Here is a 13,036-nt window from a genome sequence, read left to right as displayed (position 1 = left end):
TGTACATAGAGTGTGAGAAATATATTTTTAAACCAGTACGTTTAGTTCATTTTCCCCGTAAATCAGTGGAAAAGACTATCCAATCCTACTTACGCATAATGATTTCTTGGTAAGCAGCTATATCTCAACAGCGGATACGAACCAATGCAATGCACGTGTATTATTTATTTAAACCGTTAATATCCACAATCGTAAAACAAAACTAAAAACATAAGAATAACATGAGCCATAATATACCATTGGGACGAAGGTGTTTCCCCACCCAAAGAAAACATCCAGACATGAGCAATTATGATTTATAATTGAAGTTTGTATAAATCTATATATATATATAAAAAAACTGAACTTGGACAATGTTTTGGAAATAGCTAATTCTGTCCAAGACTTCCCAAATCCCAAATTGTACCCTATTCCCTGGCTATTGGTCCTGGTCAAAAGTAGTACACTATTTAGTGGATAGGGTGCCATTTGGGACTTCACAATGAATTCAGTTTCATCATCAGTAATAAAGACTTGAGCACACTTTGAAATCTATTCAGAATTTAACATGAAATGGGTCACATATCTTTACAAAAAAACAGGACCATTCTTCATAAGAAACTGTAGTGTTGATTTTGTAGCGGAATCGGCAAAGTAATTTGAGTGCAAAAGCTTGCAACACATCGTTCATTCCAACACAGGCTGCCAAAGACACAATTTAGGCTATTCAATACATCTTTGCCATAGACTAAATCCCTTGACCTTTTATAGAATTTAAATTAAAAAATAAATTATTTCATAATATACAGCAGAAGTTTGACAGACATGAAACCAATCATCAGACTTTCGATATGTGCAAACTGTGAGAGGTATAAAATACTAAATAAACTCAACTGATGTATCAGTTAGTGATACCAAACAATAGAAAGGGTCGTAAAAACAAGAGAAAGCAGTCATGTGATCTAAATGTGCACCATCATGAACGACACTGCTGTTGGTACAGAGACATTCATTTAGGATGGTCTGAATCCAAACAGAACTATTGGTATTCAATCAATCAGTTTCAGCCACAAAAAACATTGTAATTTCTCCCTCTGAAAAAAGAAACATGAAAAAGCAGAAAACGAAACAAATGAAGTGTATGCAATGACCAGGGTCCGTAAAAGCAACACCACGAGACAAAATGTTCCTCGTTCATAGACATTCAGTATTCATCTGTGCAGTAGCTGAATTGTAGGAATTCTTCTCTTGGAATAACATACATGAAAGAGCAGAGCATACAACTATAGCTTACACTAAAACTGGACAGATGATGTTAATTCTCACAAGAAAACCACTTATTTTCTCCAAAACCAAGCAAATTATATGGCCATGACAATTAAATCAGTAGTCGACCACAAGGGAATTGAATATGTTTTTTCTGTGTTTCTTTGTAGCAGTACCATGACACATGGCTATGGTCATGTTCAAGAGGGTATTGGAGCACAGTGGGTGTGTGCAGGCATGTTCCAAAGTTAAATAGGAACTCTCCCTGGCTGTCCTCTCTTAGGAATCATGCATTCAACATTTCCATGAGTCATACAGCGCAAGATTCTGGAAGAATGATTCTTCAGATGTTGATTGAAAAGTTGGACAGGTAATCAACATCATTTGAAGTACAGATAAGACCCTCATACAAGCACACACAACATACCAAAAGCAAAGGAATGCATCACTAGAACTTGGTCCCAAATAGAATAAGTATTAGAACGACAACTATAACAGTAAGGATTAAAATGACCAGCATCTTTCGGTTTTTCTTCTGATACTGTTCAGCCTGCAAGAAAACAGAGAAAATGTTATAATTAAGTTTGTGGGCAAGATGACATCTTACCCTTTTTCATGGACATAATCATCAATTGGGCTTCGTTTGAACCATTGTGCAACGCACATCTGAAACATCAACAATCTAACATTGTGTCCTCACCTTTTGTAACTGTTTCAACCCCTCTTCTGTTTTGACACACGATTGCTCCACATTGAAGTCAATTCTGTCAAGTACTGTGCCCTGATATTGGACAAATAATGAAACAAATCAGTTGGGAAAACATACCAAGCCATATCCATGGGCCATACTGACACAGTTTGTTATTGATGTTAATCATCACAGGGTATAAACATGGTGTTTCCAATCACTGAATAGAGTTTCCCTCACAGACCTGTTCCACCACCAATCCAGCCAGGTCTTGGAAAATCTCATTCAGGTCAGAGATGGACTGGACAATCTGTCTGACCTCTCTCTCACGTTCCTCCACCATCACTGTGTTCTGCTCTACCAGGACCAGCTGGTCACCTGTAAACCCCTGGGAGAGATCAGAAATATGGGCTCACTGAATACAACTTTGTCTTCGTCCCAAATGGCACCCTATTCCCTTCTGCAGGGGGAAAAAAATAGTTTTGTTACAATCTTAATGCTATGAAAATACTTCAGTCGAATAGTGCTGTTCACAGGTAATTTTCCCTGCGGTCCAGTAACCTCTTCATACACCACACAAAGAAAGTTGGAAGTTTACATACACCTTAGCAAAATACATTTGAACTCAGTTTCACAATTCCTGACACTTAATCAGAGTAAAAAATCCCTGTCTTGGGTCAGTTAAGATCACCACTTTATTGTAAGAATGTGAAATGTCAGAATAATAGTAGAGAGAATGATTAATTTCAGCTTGTATTTCTTTCATCACATTCCCAGTGGGTCAGACGTTTACATGCACTCAATTAGTAGATGGTAGCACTGCCTTCCACAAGCTCCCCACAATAAGTTGGGTGAATTTTGGCCCATTCCTCCTGACAGAGCTGGTGTAACTGAGTCAGGTTTGTAGGCCTCCTTGCTCCCACACACTTTTTCAGTTCTGCCCACACATTTTCTATGGGATTGAGGTCAAGGCTTTGTGATGGCCACTCCAATACCTTGACTTTGTTGTCCTTAAGCCATTTTGCCACAACTTTGGAAGTATGCTTGGGCTCATTTTCAATTTGGAAGACCCATTTGCGACCAAGCTTAACTTCCTGACTGATGTTACTTCAATATATCCACAATTTTCCCTCCACATGATGCCCTCTATTTTGTGAAGTGCACCAGTTCCTCCTGCAGCAAAGCACCCCCACAACATGATGCTGCCACCCCCGTGCTTTATGGTTGGGATGATGTTCTTCGGCTTGCAAGCCTCCCCCTTTTTCCTCCAATCATAACAATGGTCATTATGGCCAAACAGTTCTATTTTTGTTTCATCAGTCCAGAGGACATTTCTCAAAAAAGTACAATCTTTGTCCCCATGTGCAGTTGGAAACTGTAGCCTGGCTCTTTATGGTGGTTTTGAGCGAACTTTCAGGTTATGTAGATATAGGACTAGTTTTACTGTGGATATAGATACTTTTGTACCGGTTTCCTCCAGCATCTTCACAAGGTCCTTTGCTGTTGTTCTGGGATTGATTTGCACTTTTCGCACCAAAGTACATTCATCTCTAGGAGACAGAACGCCTCTCCTTCCTGAGCGGTATGACGGCTGCGTGGTCCCATGGTGTTTATACTTGCGTACTATTGTTTGTACAGATGAACTTGGTACCTTCAGGCTTTCGGATGTGGAGGTCTACAATTTTTTTCTGATGTCTTGGCTGATTTCTTTTGATTGTCTCATGATGTCAAGCAAAGAGGCACTGAGTTTGAAGGTAGGCCTTGAAATACATCCACAGGTACACATCCAATTGACTCAAATGATATCAATTAGCCTATCAGAAGCTTCTAAAGCCATGACGTAATTTTCTGGAATTTTCAAAGCTGTTTAAAGGTACAGTCAACTTAGTGTATGTAAACTTCTGACCAACTGGAATTGTGATACAGTGAATTATAAGTGAAATAATCTGTAAACAATTGTTTGAAAAATTATTTGTCATGCACAAAGTAGATGTCTTAACCGACTTGCCAAAACTATAGTTTGTTAACAAGAAATTTGTGGAGTGGTTGAAAAATTAGTTTTAATGACTCCAACCTAAGTGTATGTAAACTTCTGACTTCAACTGTATGTATAAGCAATAATGCTGATCAGGGAAATGTCAAAATACACTGACAGTGTCAGTTCCAAGCTCACCCTGTCATATAGTGCTATGTCTTCATCCTCCTCCATTAGAGGACCGGAGTCAAAAAAGTGCTTTGATCTCTCCTCGCGATTCTTCATGCCTGTAACAGAAAGCATCAACATTATGACAATAAAAGAGACATATGTATGAGTGGTCCTTCTGTAGCTCAGTTGGTAGAGCATGGCGCTTGTAACGCCAGGGTAGTGGGTTCGATTCCCGGGACCACCCATACGTAGAATGTATGCACACATGACTGTAAGTCGCTTTGGATAAAAGCGTCTGCTAAATGGCATATATTTTTAGATATTATTATATATAATGAGGGTGCAGGTGAAATCTAAGACCAGAGAAATGTAGAGTGTGTGTGTGTGTGTGTGCACAAGTTTGTGCCAGAAGAGAGAGAAGTGAGGGTTGGAAGATAACTGAAGAGGTGTAGGAGTAAATACAGTAAGGTGAAATACCACCGTTCAGTTTGAGTGCTCGCTTACGTTTCAGGTAACTGGACTGTGTGTGTCTGAAGTTGGTGGACAGCTCCTGCAGGCTCCCTGCCAATGAGGACACCACGTTTCTCAGAAGCCTCTCCTCTTGCTCTGTGCAGTGGCCACAGCGAGACTGCAGACCTCTCACCGCACGCTGACACCGGTGGAACATCTACACACAGAGGCAAAAGAGCAAGCACTCAATATATCTTTGCTATATTAGAGAAAAACATTTGACCTTTGTACAATTTAAATTCAAAATAACTAATTAATATCTACACTAGTGATGTGCAGGTTAACTCAACCCACAGTCCCATGGTTATCTACGTAGGGCAGGCGCGTTTAGATTCATAAAGAGTCGGGTTGAATAAAGAGAATACAAATGTATTTTTTTCATCCATGAATGTATAATTATAGTGCAATTTATATCTATAGGCTACATTGAGGTTTTTCTTTCATTATTTGAAGGTAGGAAACAACACCACTTCACTGATCCTCAACACAGGGCCCCACAAGGGTGCCTGCTCAGCCCCCTCCTGTACTCCCTGTTCACCCACGACTGCGTGCCCACGCATGTCTCCAACTCAATCATCAAGTTTGCAGACAACACAGCCTACAGGAGGAGGTGAGGGCCCTGGGAGTGTGGTGCCAGGAAAATAACCTCTCACTCAACATCAAAAGCAGCTGATCGTGGACTTCAGGAAACAGCTACACCCCCCCATCCACGGGACCGCAGTGGAGAAGGTGGAAGGCTTCAGGTTCCTTGGCGTACACATCACTGACAAATTGAAATTGTCCACCAACACAGACAGTGTGGTGAAGAAGGCGCAACAGCGCCTCTTCAACCTCAGGAGGCTGAAGAAATGTGGCTTCTCACCTAAAACCCTCACTAACATTTACAGATTGAGAGCATCCTGTCGAGCTGTATCACCGCCTGGTACGGCAACTGCACCATCCGCAACCGCAGGACTCTCCAGAGGGTGGTGCAGTCTGCACAACGCATCACCGGGGGCAAACGACCTGCCCAACGACCTGCCCTACAGTACACCTACAGCACCTGATGTTACAAGAAGGCCAAAAAGATCATCAAGGACCATAACCACCTGAGCCACTGCCTGTTCACCCCACGATCATCCAGAATGCGAGGTCAGTACATGTGCATCAAAGCTGGGACAGAGACTGAAAAATAGCTTTTATCTCAAGGCCATCAGACGGTTAAATAGCCATCACTAGCACATTAGAGACTGCTGCCCTATATACAGACTTGAAATCACTGGCCACTTTAATAATGGAACACTAGTCACTAATAATGTTTACATATTTTGCATTACTCATCTCATATGTATATACTGTATTCTATTCTACTATATTTATGCCACTCCAACATTGCTTGTCCAAATACTTATATATTCTTTATTTTAGATTTGTGTGCACTGTTTGTTGTGAAATTGTTAGATATTACTGCACTATTGGAGCTAGAAACACAAGCATTTCACTACACCCGCAAAAACATCTGTTAAACACATGTATGTGACCAATAAAATTTGATTTGAATAATAAATATTAGTGATTTGAATAATAAATATTAGTGATTTGAATAATAAATATGATATTCTATTCAATTGAGTTTCTTGTATGGACTCCTCTGTCACTGACCAACCTGTGTGATCTCCTGAGTAGTGATCTCTATGGCATGCTCCTCTTCACTGCTGTCATCCAGGGTGGGACGGTTCATGTGCTTGTCATGGAGGGCGGCCAGCTCCTTCATTTTCTGCTGGACCCGTGTGATGTCATACTGAATCTGAAAGCCCACGCACAAGATTAACACAGATGCTTGGGAGAACAGGACATGCACTGAAAGCTCCAATAAAAATGACATTTTAAAGAAGACTGACACGGAACCTTGGAATTTGGTATAGGCTAATGCTAATAAGATGACATTTTCTGAAGTATCTACAGCTCAACAGTTTCATTATGGTGGTGAAACTAGGCATATGTAAAAGCCTAAACGTAAAGGATTAGCTCACTATTTTACAACTTGACGTTAGATTGTTCCTCACCCTGAAACTCCATATTTGGTTAGATGTTACTTAAAAAGGTGATTTGGCCATGAATATTATATTTATTTTTTTAACATGCTCACATGTCCCCATCACTACCATTGATTGTGGTGGCTAAAGTAAGGTGCAGTTTGTTGTGGCTGTTTAAAGAAAACTAATCAATGGTTCAGTTTCTCCTGACCCATAAACTACTTTCAGGATGAGGGACTATCTAACATCAAGTAGTAAAATTGTAAACTACATGTTTAAAAAGATAGTCCTCAAAAGGAAAAGAAACTTGGTGGAGAGATCTCTGATGAAGTCTGAAATAGTGGCTTACTTAATAAAGTAAATGGAAGCTATTCTTGTACCCGGCTCAGCCTTAGACAGTTTAAGGTACTTCACCGTATCCATTTCAGTAAAGTCATATTCTTAAAATTCTGCCCAAATTGATGGTACATGTGACAGGTGTAAAAGCTCCTTGGCAAACTTAACTTACATGTTCTGGTCCTGTCCACATCGGGTAGATTGTTCCACTATATGTAAGACCCTTTCTGAAGCATTGGATATAGAGTTGCAGCCTATTGCAGAAAAGGCTATTTTTGGAGTACCAAACAACAATCCTTCCCTGACCAATAGACAGCTAGATGACACTGCCTTTGTCTCCCTGTTGGCCCACAGACAGATTTTATTGGAATGGAAATACATCAATCCTCCCTTAGCCTCAAAGATTGGTAGAGGAAAAATGTACAATGTCTTTACATCATTATCCTTCATTCACTGTGAATAGAAATATTATATACAGTACCAGTCAATAGTTGACACACCGACTCATTCCAGGGTTTTTCTTTATCTTCGCTATTTTGTCCATTGTAGAATAATAACGAAGACATCAAAACTATGAAACACATATAGAATCATGTAGTAACCCCAAAAAAGCTTTCAACTAATCAAAATATATTTTATATTCTTCAAAGTAGCCACCCTTTGCCTTGATGACAGCTTTGCACACTCCTGGCATTCTCTCAACCAGCTTCATGAAGTAGTCAGCTGGAATGCATTTCAATTAACAGATTTGTATCCTTCTTAATGCATTTGAGCCAGTTGTGTTGTGACAAGGTAGGGGGGTATACAGAGGATAACCCTATTTGGTAAAAGACCAAGTTCATATTATGGCAAGAACAGTTCAAATAAGCAAAGAGAAATGACAGTCCATCATTACTTTAAGACATGAAGGTCAGTCAATGCGGAAAAGTTTCTTCAAGTGCAGTTGAAAAAAACCAAGCGCTACGTTGGAACTGGTACTCATGAGGACCGCCACGGGAAAGGAAGACCCAGAGTTACCTCTGCTGCAGAGGAATATGTTCATGAGAGTTACCAGCCTCAGAAACTGCATCCCAAATAAATGCTTGGGAGTTCAAGTAAGACACATCTCAACATCAACTGTTCAGAGGAGACTGCGTGAATCAGGACTTCATTGTTAATTGCTGCAAAAAAAAAAACACTACTACAGGACACCAATAAGAAGACAGTTGCTTGGGCCAAGAAACACAAGCAATGGACATTAGACCGGTGGAACTCTACCCTTTGGTCTGATGAATCCAAATTGGAGATTTTTGGTTCAAACCGCCGTGTCTTCGTGAGACGGATGAACGGATGATCTCCGCATGTGTGGTTACCACTGTGAAGCATGGAGGAGGTGTAATGGTGCTTTGCTCGTGACACTGTCAGTAATTTATTTAGAATTCAAGGCACACTTAACCAGCATGGCTATCACAGCATTCTGCAGCTATAAGCCATCCCATCTGGTTTGCGCTTAGTGGGACTATCATTTGTTTTTCAACAGGACAATGACCCAACACATCTCTAGGCTGTGTAAGGGCTATATGACCAAGGAGAGTGACGGAGTGCTGCATCAGAGGACCTGGCCTTCACAATCACCCAAACTCAACCCAATTGAGATGGTTTGGGAGGAGTTGGACCGCAGAGTGAAGGAAAAGCATCCAAAAAGTGCTCAGCATATGTGGGAACTCCTTCAAGACTGTTGGAAAACTATTCCTCATGAAGCTGGTTGACAGAATGCCAAGAGCGTGCAAAGCTGTCATCAGGGCAAAGAGCGGCAACTTTGAAGAATCTCTCAAATATTTAGATTTGTTTCACAATTTTTTGTTAAACTACATGATTCCATATGTTATGTAATAGTTTTGATGTCTACACTATTATTCTATCATGTAGAAAATAGTACAAATAAAGAAAAACACTTGAATGAGTAGATGTGTCCAAACTGTTGACTGGTACTGTATCCAGTGCATTTGTTTAAGTATTCAGACCCCTTGACTTTTTCCACATTTTGTTACATTACAGCCTTACTCTAAAATGGATTAAATAATTTCCCCCCTCAATCTACACATAATACCCCATAATGGACAAAGCAAATTTTTGCAAATGTATTAAAAAATGAAATATTACATTCACATCAGTATTCAGACCTTTTACTCAGCACTTTGTTGAAGCCCCTTTGGCAGCAATTACAGCATCGAGTCTTCTTGGGTATGATACTACAAGCTTGGCACACCTGTATTTTGAGAGTTTCTCCCATTCTTCTCTGCAGATCCTCTCAAGCTTTGTCAGGTTGGATGGGGATCATCACTGTACAGCTATTCCTCTCCAGAGATGTTCGATCGGGATCAAGTATGGGCTCTGGCTGGACCACTCAAGGACATTCAGAGACTTGTCCCGAAGCCACACCAGCGTTGTCTTGGCTGTGTGCTTAAGTTCGTTGTCCTGTTGGAAGGTGAACCGTCGCCTCAGTCTGGGTTCCTGAGCGCTCTAGAGCAGGTTTTCATCAAGGACCTCTGTACTTTGTTTCGTTAATCTTTGCCTCATTCCTGACTAGTCTCCCAGTCCCTGCCACTAAAAAACATCCCCAGAGTATGATGTTGCACCACCATGCTTCACCGTAGGGATAATGCCAGGTTTCTTCCAGACGTGACGCTTGGCATTCAGGCCAAAAAGTTTAATCTTGGTTTCATCAGACCAGAGAATCTTGTTTCTCATGGTATGACTCCTTTAAGTGCCTTTTTGCAAACTTTCTAGAGGGCTGTCATGTGCCTTTTACTGAAGAGTGGCTTCCGTCTGTCCCTCTACCATTAAGGCCTGATTGGTGGAGTGCTGCAGAGATGGTTGTCCTTCTGGAAGGTTTTTCCATCTCCAGAAAGGAACTCCAGAGCTCTGTCATAGGGACCATCGGGTTCTGGGTCACCTCCCTGACCAAGGCCCTTCTCCCCCGATTGCTCTAGGAAGAGTGTTGGTGGTTACAAACTTCTTCCATTTAAAAAAATGATGGAGGCCAGTGTTCTTGGGGACCTTCAATGCTGCAGAAATGTTTTGGTACCCTTCCCCAGATCTGTGCCTCGACACCATTCTGTCTCGGAGCTCTACGGATAATTCCTTCTACCTCATGGCTTGGTTTTTGCTCTGACATACACTGTCAGCTGTGGGACCTTATATACAGGTGTGTGCCTTTCTAAATCATGTACAATCAATTGAATTGACCAATTAAGTTGTAGAAACATCTCAAGGATGATCAATTGAAACAAGATGCACCTGAACTCAATTTCGAGTCTCATAGCAAAGGCTCTGAATACTTACGTAAATAAAGTATGTTTTTTTATATTCTTAATACATTACTAACATTTCTAAAAAACATTCTCGCTTCGTCATTATGGGGTATTTTATTTACAATAAGGCTGTAATGCAACAAAATGTGTAAAAAGTGAAAGGTTCTGAATATTTTCCGAATGCACTGTAAAGACAAAATAAAAACGTATCATACTGAAGTACTGTAGAAAGCATGTGATTGGTTCTTACCTCATCGACCCCATCTACCCACTTGGGCGGCAGTCTCTTGGTGACTCCGATGGCAGCTTCTGGGTCCAAACGTATCCCAGAGACCAGGGCCATGCGGTCATCAGCCAACTGATAGGAACATCACAGATAATACACAGCATATAATTTCCCATTTCAAGCAGACTTTCTATACAAAGCATGGTTTATGTTTCCCCCAGAAAAATAGGTCCTTGTGACTCTGATAGTATAGTTTGGATACAAGGAGATTGGACAGTACCTCATCAAGCTCCTAATGTGATTGGCAGACCCCAGCGAAGTCCAATGAGGAGAGAGGGAGAGGTGAGATGAAGTGAGAGAAGTAACAGTAAGTGAGCCCCAGACAAAAAGCAGTGATCAGCTTCATACAGACATTTTTCATGCAATGTCACAGATACCGTTTAAAGAGGGATCATACTAAATGTTCCAAAATATGTTCCAATTTTATATCAATCGAGGTTCTTCATACATGTAAAATCATCCTGTAAAAAGGTAGGACTGTCTTTGATAAATCTATGCTAGGCCTAAATACATTGGGTCAGTGAAGTGTGACATGAGAGTGTGTGTGCGAAGGCAAAGAAATAGGGCTAGCCTATGTCCCTGATCTCCAAATGATTAGCCTAAGCACAGAAGCATTTCATATAGGCCTAGAGAAAGGAAAGATGCAGGACAAAGATTCATATAAGAGGATTTTGATATGCATGCAGATCACTCAGCATGAGCACCCAGAACACCATGCAAGAGAAATAATGCCATAAAAACAAGGAGGAGCACCTAAGCTACTTCAGAAACTCAAAGCCTAGTAAACACTGGATTTGCTCTTTGATTCAAACAAACATTACTATGCCCCAAAACGCCAGACCACTGATTTGTCATGTAATGAATTGGGCCTCACGCTTCCTCGACTATCCACAATCAGGTGGATGAAAAGAAGGCATTTCAAAGTCTAGATTTGAGTTCTACTATGAAGCTGCTGAACACAATAACAGTCCCATAGTCAAAACACCTTAGTGCCCAGAAGTAGGAGGGTGAATGAAAGAAGGACTGAAAGGGAAAACTATGAACTCTTTAGAGTTTTGAAACTAAGCAAAATAAATAGGCTAAGATATTATGGACTTACATAGACAGCATTTGTAAAAGGCCCTGCATCCTGGTCAATAATGAAGAATAGAAAATATATATCAGTGACCAACAGTACAAACTAGGTATTCTAAATTAGCATATACAAATATCTTAGTAACAAGTAGGCCTAGGCTATATCAATGTAAAGTGTGTGTAAAATACCTTAAACAGTTTAACAACCCAACACCAAGCACAGGATCAATTAAATCTAAAACAGAGCAAAGCACCATCTAAAAAGGGTAGGTTTGAGAAAGCAAATCACTAAAAAGCAAAACGGTACACACACTACAAACAAACACCTCATAAAATGCAACACGTTAATTGTTACATTTGACCATCCAACTCATTCCAGCATACACTTATGACTTCTTTATCAAGTACTGAACATTGCTCCTAAAATTTACTTCATGTTCTACCTTAAGCCAAACTTTTAATTAGTTTCTTACTTTGACAAATGCATTGCTTCAATTGACTTTATCATGCCAAAGGAGAACGCACGCTCTAAGATGATTGGTAATGCAAGCTGAGGCTATCAGTACTCTAAATGCACGCCTCTGTGACATGACTCAGGCCAAGGCAAATGTGCGCATCTAACTTGACAGCTAACTGTACCTAGTTGTTGCGTTCTAGCTTGACAGCTAAATGCAGCAAGTAGCCAACATTATATTCATCTGTGGTAGATGGCCACAAGCTAGTTAGCTAACGAGGAGACGTAATCAAGCTACGGCTAGTTTAGTAAATGTGTTAGCCATGACTCTCACTCACACACACACACACACACACACACACACACACACACACACACACACACGTCAAATCCTGACGATTAACGTTAGACTCACCGCAGCATTGCTACGTGTACTCAGAGTACGACGGGTGCCGTATGTACTCACTTGCTCAGCCAATATATGACGATTTTGGATTGCATTGTTCCGCATTAATAAGAAGGCATCGGTCAAGCGCCTCGTTGCCATGATTAATGTACACACATAGGATGTGTAGCTATCAAATAACAACCCGCTGCGCACAGTGACTACAACGACTAGCTAGCCAACTATACAATGCAAGGAAAGTTAGCGAGCTAGCCTGTACCGGCTAATCGAAGGGTTATTCCCCTTTCTGTCCTCACAATAACATATCGTTTGTTTTCTATCTTTCGCTTTTATGAAGTACATAAATAAAATATTAAGTTTGACTTCAATGAAACATGTACTAAAGAGAAGGTCAGTGTTCTGTCCTCATCTACGTGGAAAACGTAAACACACAATAAGAGCTTCGTGACCAATCACTTCCCGGTTAACACTTTTAATTTGAATTGGAGACCTCAAAGAGAATATATTTTTTAAACTAAATCTAATCATCATTGAACATATTTTATGTATATTCATATTATGTACTTTTATATTAATAAAATAA

The 13,036-nt window shown here is 40.4% G+C and overlaps 1 protein-coding gene across 5 annotated transcripts; it reads right to left on the bottom strand.

Annotated features, from left to right (window-relative positions):
* Positions 1-145: 145 nt before the first annotated feature.
* Positions 146-12,892, bottom strand: LOC118400403 (syntaxin-16-like). 5 transcript variants are annotated; one of them, XM_035797246.2, is made up of 9 exons: positions 12,463-12,892; positions 11,619-11,648; positions 10,484-10,591; positions 6,235-6,375; positions 4,584-4,746; positions 4,107-4,195; positions 2,178-2,321; positions 1,946-2,026; positions 146-1,795 (listed from the first exon to the last, which is right to left on the bottom strand). In XM_035797246.2, exons 1-9 carry the CDS (start codon positions 12,592-12,594, stop codon positions 1,694-1,696), a joined length of 990 nt encoding a protein of 329 aa, XP_035653139.1. In that variant the 5' UTR covers positions 12,595-12,892; the 3' UTR covers positions 146-1,693. The 5 variants fall into 5 exon arrangements, with proteins under 5 accessions (XP_035653139.1, XP_035653143.1, XP_035653141.1 ...); XM_035797250.2 differs by having other exon boundaries at positions 12,514-12,892; XM_035797248.2 differs by lacking the exon at positions 11,619-11,648.
* Positions 12,893-13,036: the final 144 nt, after the last annotated feature.

This window comes from Oncorhynchus keta, chromosome 21 (genome assembly GCF_023373465.1).
Source record: "Oncorhynchus keta strain PuntledgeMale-10-30-2019 chromosome 21, Oket_V2, whole genome shotgun sequence".
Lineage (NCBI taxonomy): Eukaryota > Metazoa > Chordata > Actinopteri > Salmoniformes > Salmonidae > Oncorhynchus > Oncorhynchus keta.
The sequence above is the reverse complement of the archived record's forward strand: the minus strand, read 5'-3'. Positions and strand labels throughout refer to the sequence as shown.